Genomic DNA, 18595 nt, shown 5'->3' on the forward strand with positions numbered 1-18595 from the left:
AGATATATCTACTCTATATTGGTGCATACTTGTAGTCAAAACAAAAATTTCCCATAACAGGTTGCTTTCTACTCAGTTTTAAATCTGACTTGAAAAAATTAACATTATTTTCTGTATACTGGAAAATTTCTAAAACTAGACGTAGATGTTTGTTAGACGCATAAGCTACTTAAAAAAGTAGAAACTAGTTACACCTATACATAATACACAATTTACTATTTTCATTTTTTTGTTGTCTTCTAGAAAAAGTTATGTAAAAATGAGGAGCTAAAAAAATGTCTTTCTAAAGGGAAATTACAGAACATTTTCATTAACAAAACTTAAATGAGTCAAACATGTTTTTAAGATTTATAGCATAAAAAATTCCAATAAAATCATATTTTATAATTAGTCTAAGTTGCCTTAGAAGGTAACTTAATTATTTTGTTTCTGGAAATTTAAAATAAAATAACAGCATGTTTACTTTGAGAATCTAACAAAGAGGAAGATATAGTGAATAAAATTTTAAAGAAGGCATTTAATTATCATAGTCTTAAAATTTACAAGGCATTCAAAAGAACACATACTGATATTTTCAAATTTATGTGTTTATAAACTCAAAAATGTAAAACAGGGAATAGTTTCTTAAAATATTGTATTTGTGCAAATTCAGATATAAGTATAGCTAATAAAACAGTTTGTTAACTATTTCCCTTAAAAGTTAACTTCAAAAAGAATAAGTATATGAACAAATATTCTTTTAGAAGTAGTTGAAGGAACTAAAATATCTGTAACGATCCCTAACTATACCCATACTGATTTTCTCCTATCCTTTTCTTCTACCCCTCATTCATAGTAGATGATAAAATACAAAGTTAAATTATTACTGTGGTCATCTGGCCTTGATCATATCCAAAGTTATTTATCTAAACCTAGGCCTTCTGTAGAAAATCAGTGGTCAAATCCTAAAGGTATCCCTTTACCTCACTGCAGAATTTCCCCAGGCTCCATGCTTGTCTGTGAGAATGTTGATAATTTTCTGGATTAGCTGAGTTGCTGTCACATGGTCTCGATATTTAGCTGCTCTTATCAAATGATCACACATCTTCTCATCTTCTCGTTTGTCTGCAGAATACTGGGCACACAGTGACTTGAATAGGAAAAAATAAACATCTATTAATACTATAAGAACATACAACATACAATAAAATAACCTCTAACATGAACTGAACCAACCAAAACTTTAAAATTACTTTTATATCCCTCATCAACTGAACTGAGATTTAGTGATCTACTACCCCAGTACAACAATCCCCCAAGAATTTATTTCTCTGAAGTCATTTATAAGATACATTCAGAAGTTGTTTTTAAGGAGACCTAAATAACTGGAAGACACCAACCATGTGAAGATGCAGGGATCCACTTTACAAGTAGCAAGAATGGGCTGCAAAGCACTCCAGGCAAAGTGACTCAGAGGAAGGAGAGTAAAAAATGAGTTTGGAGAAGCAGGCAGGGGCTGCACCATTTAGTACTGAGTCACTACACTAAGGAGTTTAGATTTTAATTTAATGCAGTGGGATACTGGAGGAAATTTTTAAGCTGGAGAGTGATGTGATTGATATATATATTAAAATGATCTCTATAGGTCTATTTAAAGAATAGATTATAGGGGCACCTAAGTGGCTCAGTCAGTTAAGTGACTTCGGCTCAGGCCTGATCTCACAGTTCATGAGTTTGAGCCCCACATCAGGCTCTGTGCTGACACCTTGGAACCTGGAGCCTGTTTCAGATTGTGTGTCTCCCTCTCTCTCTGTCCCTGCCCTATTTGTGCGCTCTCTTTCTCTCTCTCTCCCTCTCTCTCTCTCCCTCTCTCTCTCTCTCAAAAATAAACAAATATTTAAAAATAAATAAAGAGTGGATTATAGCAGAAGAAAAGTTAAGAAGAGAGACCAGTCATGAGGCCACCACAGAGGTCCAGAAAACAGACACTGGTGGCTTGCAATAGTAAACCGGGCTAATTCTCAACAACCTTACAAGATGACAAAAAGTTTGCTCTTTTAAACCGCAGCTATGCAAAATGAATCAGCAGTACTGGAACCACCCAGGAACTTATAAAAAATGCAGAATTATAGGCCTAGTCCACACCTACTAAATCAGAATCCAAATCTTAATAAGAACTCAAGGTGATTTATATATTAAAGTTTGAAAAGTGCTGTCTTTGATATCATCAATTTTACCAAAAAATGTTAGGATTCATTAGCAATAACCAGATACAGTATAATCACTAAGTTTTAAGACAATTATTTCTTCTGAAATTCAGATTCTCCTGGTGTTATTATTATACTGACTAGTTAATATATTGCTAAAAACAGGAAAGCAAAGATTAATGTAAACTTTATCTTTAATTCTATTCACAGAACCTACTGGGCTCCTCCTCTTAACTTCCAAATGCAAGTTCTCATATACAAGCACATGTATACATAACCAATGGGAAGTTATAAAAATTTGATGTTGGAACACATATTACTAGTTTATGTGTATGATATACATTGTGATTTCCTGCCTTTCTACTGTATTCTGGTTCAAGTAGATTGTTGCCACACACTACCCCCTAGCACTGCCCCAATAAAAAGAGAGGGCACTAACTATCCTAAACCAGTTTTGGTAATCATTACACCCACAATGACAAACTAGCTCAGGGGAAGGCACTCAACCTAACTGATGCATTAAGATGGTCAAAACTTTTGTTGGAAATTTCTTTCTTTCTTGTTAGGGTGTAAAATACGGAAGTACCTTAATTCCAGGAGTGTTGAAAGCTCTCTCTATACCATTAAGAAGGCTAGCCTGGGGATACAGCCAAAACCCAAAGTGAGCAGAGCTATGAGAATTACAGAAACATAGAGCTTATTCCAAAGAGAATCATGAACTTCTGAGTCAAATACTAGCCTATCTTTAGACTTTCTGCTGAGACTTTTTCTTTTAGACTTTTTATGAGACTCTATAAACTCCTCTTTATTCATTGGCCAGTATGAATTAGGTTTTCCATTCATAACATCAAAAACAACCTAACTGATAGGGTGTTTATGTATATGACTAAGGAATCAAATATTTCTTAGTCTATGCAAAGCACTAGCCAATGGGGATCAAAGTTGCATTATCTTGATAGCCTTTGCCTGGGAGAATCCCCATTCCCTTCAGATTGGTAGGAGGGAAGTGGTAATAAAAGTATATTACTGGGGCGCCTGGATGGCGCAGTCGGTTAAGCGTCCGACTTCAGCCAGGTCACGATCTCGCGGTCCGTGAGTTCGAGCCCCGCATCAGGCTCTGGGCTGATGGCTCAGAGCCTGGAGCCTGTTTCCGATTCTGTGTCTCCCTCTCTCTCTGCCCCTCCCCCGTTCATGGTCTGTCTCTCTCTGTCCCAAAAATAAATAAAAAACGTTGAAAAAAAAAAATTAAAAAAAAAAAAAAAAAAAGTATATTACTGACATTAAATTACTAAAGCTAAAAACTGATTTTTTTTAATTTTCATGTGTTTACTTTTTGTATTTAGAGAGAGAGAGGGAGGGATAGACTGTGTGCACGAGCAGGGGATAGGGGCAGAGACAGGGAGAGAGAATCTTATGCAGGCTACATGCTCAGTGAGGAGCCCATCATGGGGCTCAATCCCACAACCCTGTTATCATGACCTCAACTGAAATCAAGAGTTAGATGCTCAACCAACTGAGCTATAAAGGTGCCTCTAAAAATTATTTTTAATAATAACATATACCAAAAGTAATTAGAGGAACATCCAAACTGCTATGAAGGAAGAAAGAAAATGGAAGGGTTTGAGAACATATATGAATATGTATCTCACACACACACACACACACACACACACACACACACACAAATAAACATGAGATGGAAAAGTGGAAAAGCAAAGTAAAAACCAGATTGAAGTATCATCCTTGGAAGTATCTCCTAGCAGTCTTGGGCAACTAATTTGTTTTGCTTCTTCAGGTCTAATTGTCCTCACCTGCAAAATGAAGGGATTCTACTAGCTCTAAGAATTGGACAACTAGAAGATTTGGGGCAACCTCGTATTTTTTGTACACTGGTAAAAGCAAATTATTTATTTTACTTAAACACTGATGTGGAGAAAACAAATCATGTTAGGAACTAGAATAATTTATAAGAAATTAAAGGAAAATATCATATTGCACATATCAAAAAACACTGAGTCAAGCCATAACACAATTCGATTTGTCAAAAATATGATTTGAGAAAATAAAAAAATATGATTAAGAAATACTCGAAGAAGCAGCAGTTTAAGTGAAGATAACTAGGGAATTATTCCATTGCAACAAAAATATCAACTGCTATGTGTTATTTTCAGAGATAGATTAAAGAACCAGGCAGCATGCTATAGGGTTACTTCATATCTAACTCAACCATACACTAAAATCAAAAAGACAAAATGGTAAACATTTGAAGATTTTTATATCTTCAACATTCAACACTATATCCATAAATCTGCCCTAACCTCACCTGATAAGAGGAAATTAATGATGAAAATTAGAAAATTATTGGCTTTAATACTCCCCTCAACACCATATACAGTAATATTAAACAGTACTAAAAACAGCAAAAAGATTTTTTGAATAGCTTCTTTTTCTGTTATTAATATTAGAATAATTTAATTTTAGCAAATTTACTTTGTAAACATTTGGTAAGTTATTAGACTGTGCTTGGAAAGACATAATTCTAAACATAAGAGTCTAAGGTAAGCTAAATAGTAAAATGGTTTAAAGTGTTCTTTAATGGATCCTCCTTTACAATTTAAACAGCAACTTTTCATATCTGACATAAAATCTATAGATATAAATCACATTAAAGGGCTATTCTTTCCCGATTATCAATCTCTGTCTCATTGTGGAACATTAGAGTCACATTCTGACCTTAAAACATGATAAAAGGAAACCAAAAAAGAATGTTTTCTAAAGATATAATGAACTTATATCTATTTTTAAAAAATCTTTAAAATGTAATTTGAACACGTTCTATTAGAAACCAATAATATATTCTTTGTATGGTATATCATTCACAGTGAAGAATAGATGAGGAATATTTGCTTCAAGATCAAATACATATTACTTACTGCTGGAGTATATATTTGTGAATGTATATGTGCTTGTGGTTGGAGACTGAGTGGAGGTACACCAAGAAACCCTACTGTCCTGTCAATAGAATCAACAGCCAGGTCTAATACTTCCACTCAGTTTTACTTTACACCAACTTTTCAGTTTTCCCATTTTTAAGCAACACATAAACCGGGTAATATGACACCACAACCATGACCAGAAAAATATCTGAACCTAAACAAAAATATCTGAATCTAAAAAGAAAAGAAGTAAGCATCCTGGGAAATGATAGTTCAAATATATTTGATTACTGCTAAAGAAATGTAAGACTTATTACTGTAGAATAAATAAATATAAGACAAACCTACTTCTTAAAAGAAATTAATTTAATTGCAGGGAAAAGATAAAATAATAACTGAAGACAGAAACAATTTAGACTGGCCATTTATAATTTTTTAAATGTAAATGAAAACATAAAGACAGTATCACATTCAGTCTTTCCTTCCAGATGCTACATCTCTACCTAACTTCACTATTGTCCTTTGTATGAAAGGTCAGGGAGCAATAAACTTAAAACAAACAATGCAGATTCCTCTAGTATCCTCCTGTCATTGCTTCCTTCCTGATGGTCAAACTTTTTCCTTTATTATTTCTCATTATGAAATTCTGGCATTTCCTTAAGGCTTTGCCAAATGTCCTTTGGCAATATCATTCACTCCCACATCATCTCCTATTATCTATTGAGAGCCACATTTCAAATTTTTCATATCTGCCTGAGCTGTTTTCCTGAACTCTGAGCCCACATTTCTAAATGCAAGATAGTCTCCAATTATCCAATAAGCACCTAAAATTCAAAATTTACAACACTGCAATTACCATCTTTATCCCAAACATGCTACTATACTTCTCTCATCTGTGACTTCTCAGTTTCCCTTTCTTCATATCTCTTCATCCCATTTCAGCAAAACTCATTTACTTCTTACCACTTATCACTCTTACCACCATCCTAAGACAGATCTTTGTAAGTTCACAACTCAGTTCTTGAAATAATCTTTTAATTGCTCTCTTACAAACAGTCCCAGAATTACTTAAGAATTTATTTTGGTTTTGACACATATATACCCTACTCTTTAAAAAGTAAATAATTGTCTAAAATAATGAACAATTAGGACCAAATTTTTTTTTTTTTTTAATTTTTTTTTTCAACGTTTTTTTATTTATTTTTGGGACAGAGAGAGACAGAGCATGAACGGGGGAGGGGCAGAGAGAGAGGGAGACACACAGAATTGGAAACAGGCTCCAGGCTCCGAGCCATCAGCCCAGAGCCTGACGCGGGGCTCGAACTCACAGACCGCGAGATCGTGACCTGGCTGAAGTCGGACGCTTAACCGACTGCGCCACCCAGGCGCCCCTAGGACCAAATTTTACTAGCTAAGGCCTTGTGGCCTTCTATAATTCATCAGTGTGGTATATTACCTTTCAACATGCCTGCCTATGAATCCTTAGGCAACATACACTTGGATCTTATGCTATTCCCCAAATATCTATTTTTAAGACATTTTCAAGAGTTAGGAAACCTATTTCTCCTATAGCTTTTATATGTGAAACAAGGTTAAAGATGTCTATTGAGAAGGTAAGATAGAAATATGAAGGATAAATGACTAGAGAAAAGGAAGTTACTCAGAGAGAGAAATGCAGATAGAGGTCCTTTTGATTTTTAGCAGAATATACAGCCTGAAAAAAAATGTAAAAAGTTCCAAAATAATCGAAAATTAAATAGTTCAATTCCAACTAACTTATGGATCAAAGATAAAATCACCAGGAAAATTAGAAAAATTTGTGATAATTAGATAAGGCAGAATTTAAATGAAAATGTACAGCTTTAAATCTTATATTATAAAATTTTAAATATTTAAGGAAGAAATAATACAAACCTTAAACACTTTTCACATGATAGAAGCTAAGCAATATACTGAGATTAACTTTACAATATGGGAATAGAAAACAAAAAAACTAATCTAATTTGTGTAAATAAACACAAAATCCATAATAAAACATTAGCATTCAGCTATACATAAAATTAAGCATACACACCATGATGAAGAGTTTAACCATGAAATGGAAGATTGATTTAATATCTGAATATCAATCAGTATAATTCACCATATAACAAAAAAAGAAGAAAACATATCACACCAGTTTTTTTTGAAGCATTTTACAACATTCAGTACCATTTCATGATTAAAAAAAACAAAACGACACTCCACAAACTAGGAATAGAAAGAGATTTTCTAAACCTTAGGAAGCACATCTATGAATATCATTCAACTAAAACTGGGAATAAAACAAGTATGTCCTCTCTCTCGTGACTTCCACTCAATATTGTAACAGGGTTCAAACCAGTTCAAATGACAGATTAAAAGAAGAAATAAAAACACAGTTTGAAAAAAGAGTAACACAGTATTTGTAGATATGTTCATGTATGTAATAATCCTAAAGGTTCTGGGAAAAAACACTAAAACTTGTAAGTAAAGCTGACAAGATTCTTAGATACAAGGTCAATATATTGATATATAAGGTCTACATAATGGCAATACCCAACTGGAAAATGAAAATAATAATATTAACAAAAGCATTAAAATATAAAATAAACTTAAAAATATACAAAGCTATACAATGAAAACTATAAAACACTGCTAATAGAAATTAAAGAAAACTAAGTGGAAAAGTAGACAATGTTTAGTAGATTTTAAACCTCAAATTGTCAAAATACCTACTTTCTTCAAATTGATTTTATGGATTCAACACAATCTTAATTAAAAATTAAGCAGCTTTTCTTATGGTTATTGACAAGCTGATTCTAAAACATATGAACAAGGTGCCTGGTTGGCTCAGTCAGTTGAGCATCCGACTCTTGATTTCAGATCAGCTCATGATCTCAGAGTTCCTGAGATGCAGCCCTACATCAGGTTCTAGGCTGACAGTTTACAGCCTGTTTGGGATTCATCTCTCTCTCTCTCTCTCTCTCTCTCTCATTCTCTCTCATTCTGCCCCTCCACAGCTCGAATATGCGCCCTCACTCTCTTTCTCAAAATAAATAAACTTAAAAAAATAAAATACATGAACAAAAGAAAACAATAACAAAACAGTTTTACATAACAAAAAAACCCTGCAGAATTTACACGATTTAAATAATGCTATAAAATGTGAAATTAAGAGTTTATCTTGTTAAATTAAGAAAGAATATCTTTTGAACAAATGGTGCTAGAACATCCGGCCACTCACAAAACAAAGAAACTAGTCTTCCCTTAATACTATAAACAAAATGTTTAATTCAAAATGAATCAACGATCTAGATACAAAAATTATAACACTTCTCTAGAAGAAAACATAGCAGAAAATCTTATGACCCTGGGGTAGGCAGAAAATTCTTACAGTGACATTTTTAGACATAAAAGGAACTATAAAAGAAAATCATAACTATAAAGAAACTAATATATTAAACTTTACCAAAATCTATAAAATCTTCTCTTTAAAAGGTGCCATTTAGAAAATGAAAAGATAAGCCACAAACTGGGACAAAATATTCACCATACATACAACTAGCAATTAATTTTCTTACAAGATAAATGAAAAACTCTTACAACTCAAAAAGGCAAACAATCCAATTTAAAGTAATGGACAAAAACATTTGCAATGACATGGATGGAGCTAGAATGTATTATGCTAAGCGAAATAAGTCAGTCAAAGAAAGACAAGTATGTCATATGTGGAATTGAAGAAAGACAAAGAAAGTCTTATGTGGAATTTAAGAAACAAGACAGATGAACATATGGGAATGAGGGGGTGAAGAGAAGAGAGGGAAATAAACCACAAGAGACCCTTACAGGTTGACAGAGGGTGGGTAGGAAATGGCCTAGATAGGTGATAGGTACTAAGGAGGGCACATGTTGTGAGAAGCACTGGGTGTTGTACATAAGCGATGAATCACTGAATTCTACTCAGGAAACCAACACAGCACGATAGGTTAAGTAACTAAAGTTTAAGTTGTAAAAAAAAGGAGGAATCATGAGAAATAATAAATGTTTGTTGTTTCAAGTAAAAAAAAAAATTAAATTAAAAAAGGAGGAAAAAAATAAAATAATAGGCAAAGGATTTGAACAGACACCTCACAAAAGATATACAAATGACTAATAAGTCATGAGAAGATGCTTAATCAACAGGGAAACTCAAATAAAAACCACAATAAGCTATCACTAGATACGCAATAGAAGGGATAAAATTTAAAAGCCCGGCAATGTCAAATATTGGCAAGGATCTATGGAGCAAGTGGAACTCTTGTACCTACCTAGCTGGTTAGACTGTAAAATCCACAACTACTTTAGAAAATAGTTTGGCAGTTTCTTGCAAATTTAAAAATATACTCAGAACAGCACCTAGCAATTCCACTCCTAGGTATTTCCTCAAAATAAAGAAGAACATATTTTCACAAAACTATATTGCATGAAAATGCCCCTAGTGCATTTCATAAAAGCCAAACATTAGAGGTAACCCAATATCCATCTAAACCTGAATGGGTAAGGTAATACTACTCAGTAATAAAAAGAAACAAATGAGTGATATACATAATAATATGGATGAGTACCAAAAACTGCATGCTGACCAGAAGAATCCACTAGAATCCATTAGAGTACCTACTATATAATTCCATTTATATGAAATTATATAGTATACAAAACTATCTGTAATAGCAAAAACCAGATGAGCAGTTGCCAGGGGTTGGGTGTATATACATAAAGAGGAACTGACCAAAATGAATCACGGGGAAATTCTCGGAGATGACAGAAACTTTCTGTCACTTGACTATGACAGTTCCACAAGTGTATACACTAGTCAAACCTCATTGAATTATATACCTAAAATGGATGTGTTTCATTATATATAAACTATACTTCAATAAAATTTATTTCACACGTTTTAAAAAAGTGAATAGGGTACTACTGACAGGGAAGAAAGTAGTTCAAATATATCCAAAAAATCTGCCCATATATCAAATAGGTAAATACCCTCTACAAATCAATAAAGAAAAAACATATAACCAATAAGAAACTGGGTAAGAGACAAACACGTACTACAAAAATACTTTTTTAAAAAATAAATATATAACAAGGAGAAAAGATACATAGCTTCATTCGTAAATGAAATCCAAATAAAAAAAAAATGAAGTTACCAGAACACTACTAGAATACTAAGACAAAAAGTACTGATCGATTTTTCATGACAATGCGGAGTATGGGAACAGCTATGCACTGATATTGGTAGTGATACACACTTTTGCAAGATACTATGGCAATAGCTATTAAAATTGAAACCATAAATACTTTACAGTCAAGTAAGTCTACCCTACAGAAATGCATAAGTATTTACACCAAAAGACTTGTAAAGCTATTAAAACTATCACACTAGTTAAAAACTGGAAACAACCTAATTAAAAGAGTAGAAGAGATTATGAAAAACTAATCATCTATTCATGTAATGGTATACCATACAGCATTGAAAATGACATAGGAAAAATGTAACATTCAATTTCACAAAAATGTTCAATAATGCTACATCAAAACACATGCTTCATGATTCCATTCATATAAAGTTCAAAAACTGCTGAAGAAATTACAATACTAAAAGACATATACTTAAGTTTGGAAAGTAAAAACAAGCAAATAAGTCATTCCATAAAATCAGAACAATATTTAGCTCAATGGGGCAAAAAGGAATTGATTGGATAAACATAAAGGGCTTCTCCCAAGCACTTTCTTTTAGTCAAGAAAAGGAGGTAAATGAATACTGTTAAGTGCACACTGTTTCTAGAGTTGTTTCAGTATGTTTTACGAGAAATAGATTATTAAGCAAATTTTCATTAAGTCTGCATATTATCATGAAATAAAAATAAATCCCAGTTAAAAAGTTCAAGGCTAAAATCTTAAAAATATTATATAAGGCTTTAGTATTAAATAAGCACTTGAACTATATTGGTTTTACAAGTTTTATATTTTAAACTTTTTTTTAAGAAACATATACTTGCTTTTAAAAACAAAAAAGTGGGGCGCCTGGGTGGCTCAGTCGGTTAAGCGTCCGACTTTGGCTCAGGTCATGATCTCACAGTTCGTGGGTTTGGGCCCCGCGTCGGGCTCTATGCTGACAGCTCAGAGCCTGGAGCCTGCTTCACATTCTGTGTCTCCCTCTCTCTCTGCCCCTTCCTTGCTCATGCTGTGTCTCTCTGTCTCAAAAGTAAATAAACATTAAAAAAATTTAAAAAATAAAAAAAATAAATAAAAACAAAAAAGTAATGACGTGAAATAAAAAGAAAGTTCAGCCTTCTATCTCCTCCCAGGCTGGCTAGTTGTTTTCTACAGGGGTAATTAACTATTAACAGTAATATATAGTTCCCATATAACTGGAATCAAACTATAAATCATTCCATGTTAGGAGATATGGTTCTACCTTTTTTCTTTCAGTTACACATAGAGTATTACATTTTTAGTTAATTAAACATACCTTCTGGTAAACACCTTTAAATGCACTACCTTAATTCCCAATTTATCTCAAAATCTCTTACACTATAAATTACTTACCTCATGGGAAAACATTTAAAAAGAAAATCACCTAAGGGACAACTAAAGAAGCTTTTCAATATTTGACTTTTGGATGTCTTTGTCCTTGATCCCTTAACTCAGATTTAAAGTCTAATAGTTAAAAAAATAAAAAATAAAAAGTTAACCACAGAAATCTTACAAAGACTCCTGAAAAAGACTTAGAAAAATGAAAGCTTAACAACCTCAACAGAAAACGAAAGTCAACCAATGACAATGTGTGACAGCCCCCTTTAATTCTGAAGTGATTCCTCTGTCATCCAACGCCTCAAAGTATTGATTTCTCTCAGCATGAAAAAGCCTAAGCCAATGAAACAGATATAGCATCATCCCCCCGATAACAGCATTCAAGGTTAAAACAGGCAGATCACTTATCAAAGTATCTCTTCTATTTCTTATTGTTTTAACGGACTGGACAAAATGTGTTGGGTTTTTATCTCTACAAACTCTAGTCTTCAAACAATATTTTAAAATAATTTGGAGATTAATAAAGGTGTTTTTACTTTAGACTTTTGATTAAAAAACTTACACTAAAATGCTTTTACATAGTATTTGTAACTTGTCTTGCAACTTTCATTATGCTAAATATTAACTTAAACATTTAAAACTGATTTCATATAAAGCCTGCAGACATCATATACCCGTAAGTAAATAAAGTAAAATGTGATTATTACCTGTGATCAATAAAATTAACTTGGAATTTAAACAGATAGGGTTAAACTCAATCATTGTGTTTTTAAAAGTCATAATATGAGAAATATATCATTACAAAAAAGTATATAATTGTACACACATACATACACACACATAAACATGGAGAAAATCAAGAAATTTCAATGTCTTAACCTTTGCTTTTTGCTAATCTGCACAAGAGCTAGATGATCTTAAGCAAATCCTATCATCTTTTAACTCAACATAACTACCTAACCAGATTTTTTAAGAACACAAAACTAGAGTTTCTTACTTGTATTAGGTTAATATGATCAAATACATACACTACTACAAACAGGTAAGTCTTACATTTAAATTTCAATTTTAAGTATTTTATGAAGAAGCATGAAAACCAAAGAGATAAAAAAAAGTGATTAAACCATAATTAACACTGTGGTTTAGAACAGACTTTACAGCCAAATACTTAAATTTAAATCTTAGATGTGACACATTCATGGTTAGGCAAATTATTTAAACCTCTGTGCCTCAGTTTCCTCATATAAAAAAAGGATATAACACGATATGTTTTTTGGAAGGATCAGATAAGAATAGAAATGAAACAATTAGAACTTTCCAGGCATATAGTAAGTAACATCTAACATTTATTATAGGCTTAGTCATGAAATGAACAAATTACACAGCAAACAGTCCCCTTCTTCCACCATCTCCGTATATCTGAGAAACAGGAGATTAAAAATAAATACAATATGAGAAAACTGCTAAGAGAGATACATATGGTGTATTTGGGAGGAGCAAGCAAGAAAGAACTATCCAGAATCTGAGAGAGTTTCAAACAGAACTTAAAGGCTACATAACTATTCACCAAGAAGGAAAGGCTTATTTAAGATAGAAAAAATAAAATACAGCAAAATAAAAAGGCAAAAAAGAGAACAGCTCAAATAAACACCTTTTTAAAAAGAGTAACAAAATAAGACATGTAATTCACACAGCCCTCTCTTCTTAAATCTCCCAATAGACACCTGTTTATATTTTCTTTGTGCAATATTGTGATTTATAAGTCACGTATATGTGGTCATTCAGAAGACCACAATATATAATTGGTCTTTACCCATAGTTCCTGGCTTACAACTCTCGAAACCCCTGGTATTTCTTAAGTGTTGAGGGTTATAAAGGTGTCTTTTGTTACATTAATGAGGTGACTACTGGACCCGCCCCTCCCCCCCACAGGTTGGGGGCTGATTCTGAGAAAGACCAACCATGTGGTTAACGTGTTGGCAATTTTCTGTTCCCACCTCTCCTCTGACTTTCTGGAAGTGGAGAGGGAACAGAGGTTAAATCAGCCAATGGCTAATAACGTAGTCAAACATGACTATAAAATGAAGCCTCCATAAAAACCCAAAAGGACAGCTCTTTGGTCTCTTTTGGAGAGCTTCTGGTTTGGGGAACCAGATGGTTTCCCCATGTCATCAAGTCAAGCCCCAACCTCCCCAAGAGCCAACGCTCCTTTGTTCAGGGGCTCACTCTATGTACCTCTTCATCTGGCTGTTGATTCATACTCTTTATCATATCCTTTAATAATCTGGTATATATACGTGTTTCCCTGAGTTCTGCAAACAGCTCTAGCAAATTAATTGAAACTAAAAGGGAAGTATTTAGAACCTCCAATATGTAGCCAGTTTGTTAGAAGCACAGGTAACAGCCTGGGGCTGGGCATCTGAAGTGGAGAGTGAGAAGCAGTCTTGCATAACTGAACCCTTAACCTGTGGAATGTGATGCTAATTTTGGATACACAGTGTCATGTCAAATCTGAGTTCCTACACACCCTCATATCTGAGAATTGCTTGGTGTTGTGTGGGCGTGGGGGACAGATCCCCCATTCCATGTTAGAATTAGGTCTAGGTACCCTAAAAGGCCTTGGGTGCCTATGTGTTTTTACCTATTTCTTTCCAAAGAAAATTATTACTCAAAAGTTTATATATATCATTCAACATATACTTAACTATATTTGTATCAATAGAATACTGTTATATTGCTACAAGTTCTTCAATTCTTATTCAAACGTATTGTTAACATAGACTAATTCAAAATGATACAACTGAATATGAACTGGTTTTTAGGAACTGCTCTCAAACTATCTGTAATAAAGAAACAGTTTTTATTTTTACTTTAAAAAAATGATGCTTTAAAAAGTATTCTGACATTGCCAGACATTCAAGCTATAAAAGTTTCTAAATACTCATTTAATTTCTGTACTTACCTCTTTGTGGACTTGTTATAAACAATTTGCTCAGCAGACCATATTTAAGCAGGACTAGTCCAACAGATAAATAGAAGGGATCTATTTTATCAACTCAAGTACTGCCATCTTCCTTTCTATGATAAAATAACTCATTTTATATTTGGAACTTTACTTTGCACACTAATAAACCAGAAATAACGGAAGACAAAATTCTAATTTCATGTGAGCAATTTTTAAGTGATGTGTATGAAATACACTATGAAGACTTTAAGTTAGCTTACTTTCTTCTCTATATTTATTTTAAAATTCATTAGGAAAAGGCAATTTTTACACTAACACACAATTTGGTCAACTGTTAAGACAACCAGGACATATGGTAAACTAAAAGTTTAAACACAGACTACATATATTCATAAAAAAATCTATTCAAATCTTTTCTTACAAGAGATTTTTTCAATAGTATTAAGAGGTATAGCCTTCTATCAAGAATATATTTTACATGATTAGAATATACTGGAAGATACAAAGAAAAAATATTTTTCATTTTGGATTTAATTTGATAAGTGCTGCTCATAAGTATGAGTTCAATCTTACCTATGCTGCAGTCCTTTGTTTTTTCTAGCTTCCCACATTTAGTGGAGTGCCCAGCAATATAGCTCTGTTTTTTAAAGCTAGAGAAGATCACTTACAATCTTCAATGCAAGGCAGAAACATTGGCTTAAATGGTCTTCCTTTGCCCCAACAATGACAGCACTTTTACTTTCACAAGTGACTCTGAAATGTATGATGTTTAAAAATAATGTGTGTATACATATGCCCTGTATAGGTATGGAGATAGTCTGAGCAAAACTTTCCCAGAGAAAACTGAGAGCAGCAAAAAATTAAAAATAGAACCACCCTACGACCTAGCAATTGCACTAATAGGTATTTATCCAAAGGATACAGGAGTGCTGATTCAAAGGGGTACATTCACCCTATGTTTATAACAACACTATCGACAAAAGCCAAAATATGGAAAGAGTCCAAATGTCCATTGACTGATGAATGGATAAAGAAGATACACACACACAATGGAATATTACTCAGCAATCAAAAAGAATGAAATTTTGCCATATGCAACAACGTAGATGGAACCAGAGTGTATTATGCTAAGTGAAATAAGTCAGTCAAAGAAAGACAAGTATCATATGATTTCACTCCTATGTGGAATTTAAGATACAAAACAGATGATCATTAGGGAAGAGAAGCAAAAATAATATAAAAACAGAGAGTGAGACAAACCATAAGAGACTCTTAAATACAGAGAATAGACTAAGGGTTGCTGGTGGGGTGTTGGGTGAGAGTATGGGCTCAATGGGCGAGGGGCATTAAGGAGGATACTTGTTGGAATGAGCACTGGGTGTTATATGTAAGTGATGAATCACTAAATTCTATTCCTGAAATCATTATTACACTATATGTTAACCAACATATAAATTTAAAATAAATTTAAATTTAAAATAAATAAATAATAAACATAATTTTAAAAAAGAAAGGAAGGAAGGAAGGAAGGAAGAAAGAAAACTGAGAACAGAAAATGTTGTGACCCCAGCTATTCAATCTGGCCCTTATCAAGAAGCTGAAATAGAAAGTGAGACATGTTAAATCACATATTGGAAAGATCTCTAAAAATAGTGCATTCCAGACTGAATACATGAGACTCTGGAAATACACTAAGAAATATGACTGCATAGTTCAAGTAAAGAACATATACTAAAACATATATAGTAAATTGGGGTGGGAATTTTCCCTTAATGAATATGATAGTCACATTGTCAATCAACCTGAGGAAAGAAAAGAGAATTTAGAATGAAGACTACCAACATTCTCTTCTCTCCAAGAATGGAGGCAGGTGGGCCTGTACTATAAGAAGGAATATGGTCTGGATCTCTCGATGTGGAAGAGCTGACTTAGCCCCTTGCAAGATGGCAAAGGGACAAGCCTGGAGAAACAGATCAAGAAAGGGTCAAGAGAAAACATCCTAGGCAGAAGCACAGCCTGTGAATTCCAGAAAATACAATATCCACTACTGAGATTTATTTTTCTTTTCTTCACTGCGATACTTTCCTACCATTGCTAAGCCTATAAATGAGAAAAGGAAAAATCTATGTTCATGCATTGACCAAGAAAAAAGAAACAACACCTACTTCCTAGAAGAGCCACTTGTATAATTATAAAGAGGTAACCATCAGGACTCTAACACAGCTGTAGTCTGGATCAAGGCCCTATGGCAGAGGTGAGAGTTCCAGATGAACTGTGGGACATGTAAGCATTTCTTGGATATTCCCAGAGATTACACACAACAAAAAAATGTTCTCCCTTTGATACTGACAACACTAGCTGTGTTGCTGAACACTTAATATGAGTTTAAGGTAATAGGCACTTTACATTGATCAAATCCCATGTACTTATCACAAAATTACTATAGTCAGGCACCATTACTATCCTGATTTTAAGATAAGGCAATGGTGCCTTAGCTCACATAGCTAGTAAATGACGGAGCCAAGATTAAGGCACTAGGTTATCTCAGTGGAAAGTCAGCACTATGGTCTTATTGGCTGGGTGATACAATATAGTGATTTAGACATGTAAAAGGACAAGAATATTCCTTTAGTTAATTAAACTAGTATTTTATTACTTTCACAATTACTTATCAAAATTTTTTTCTAAGGTAAAGAAAGTAACAATTACAAAAGCTACAATTAAAAAAATATATATTGTCAAGATTACTATTTCCCTGTTCCAGTGCTATTGATGAAAATATATATATAAAAGGGATTTAGAAAAATGTTCAAAACCATAATGCATGTAAAGACCACATCTGAGATGAGAAATGCCATTCTAATGCTTTGCAATTAAGCTATCATGACTCATGATATATTAATCAGTCATCTCTTCACAAAGTGAAAAAAACTAATCATGTAAAGTGTACATCAAGAAAGAAATGTGCAAGACAACAGGGTGCATTAATCACCAATGCAGAATCATCATAGGAAAGAGAATGATATCATTCTTAGATTCAATACAGTTATCTTTAATTTTGACCATCAGTCTCACACTTACTTTTTAAGATAAGAGGTTGTCAAATGAAAGCCAAAAGTTTAAGGGGAGAAAAAAAGAAGTATAAAATTAAAAGAGGATGAAGAATAAAGATGACAAATATGAAAGCATAAACAGGAGACTGAATTAAAAATACTCCACATTGACTCATAATTACAAGTTTACTTTAAAAGTTAGAAAAAAAAAACAGTATCACAGTATTTCATTTACACTGCATTTCAACCACTAAATGAAAGACAAAATGGGGAATTCAATCCAGGAACATTAAAAAGATTTGTAATTAAATTATTAAATAGATCTGACTTATTTTGTATTCTACCAATTTTACATTCACATGGTAATAAATATATTGACTCAGTATAAAAGAGAAAAATATACAGAAAGAATACAGATTCAAGATTTAGTTTCAAAAATCTTCTATAAAAATGAAGGAAAAAATGACACAAACAAATGGGAAGATATACCATGTTCATGGATTGGAAGTAGTAATGTTAAATGTCCATACTACCCAAAGGAATCTACAGATTCAATGTAATCCTTATTAAAATACTAATAGCATTTTTCACAGAACTAGAACAAATACACTTAGATTTGTACACAACTAAAAAAGACCCTGAATAGCCAGAGGAATCTTTAGAAAAAAGGATCAAAGCTGGAGGTATCACAATCCCAGATTTCAAAGTATTCTGCAAAACTGTATCAACCAAAACTATATGGTACTGACACAAAGGCAGAGATATAGATCAATGAAACACAATAGAGAGACCAGAAAATGAACCCATGTTTACATTGTCAGTTAATCTATGATGAAGGAGGCATGAATATACAAATAG

At 33.1% G+C, this 18595-nt stretch overlaps 1 protein-coding gene across 7 annotated transcripts in view; it reads right to left on the bottom strand.

The window, feature by feature from the left end:
* The window catches only part of LRBA (LPS responsive beige-like anchor protein), a 779818-nt gene that overhangs the window by 382248 nt on the left and 378975 nt on the right, over positions 1-18595 (bottom strand). For all 7 annotated transcript variants that reach the window (XM_060655634.3, XM_060655639.3, XM_060655638.3 and 4 more), the window contains one exon: positions 963-1129. In XM_060655634.3, the coding sequence (XP_060511617.2) occupies positions 963-1129 (167 nt within the window). The remainder of the gene's footprint in view (positions 1-962; positions 1130-18595) is intronic.

Source organism: Panthera onca, chromosome B1 (assembly GCF_046562875.1).
Source record: "Panthera onca isolate mPanOnc1 chromosome B1, mPanOnc1 haplotype 2, whole genome shotgun sequence".
Classification (NCBI taxonomy): Eukaryota; Metazoa; Chordata; class Mammalia; order Carnivora; family Felidae; genus Panthera; species Panthera onca.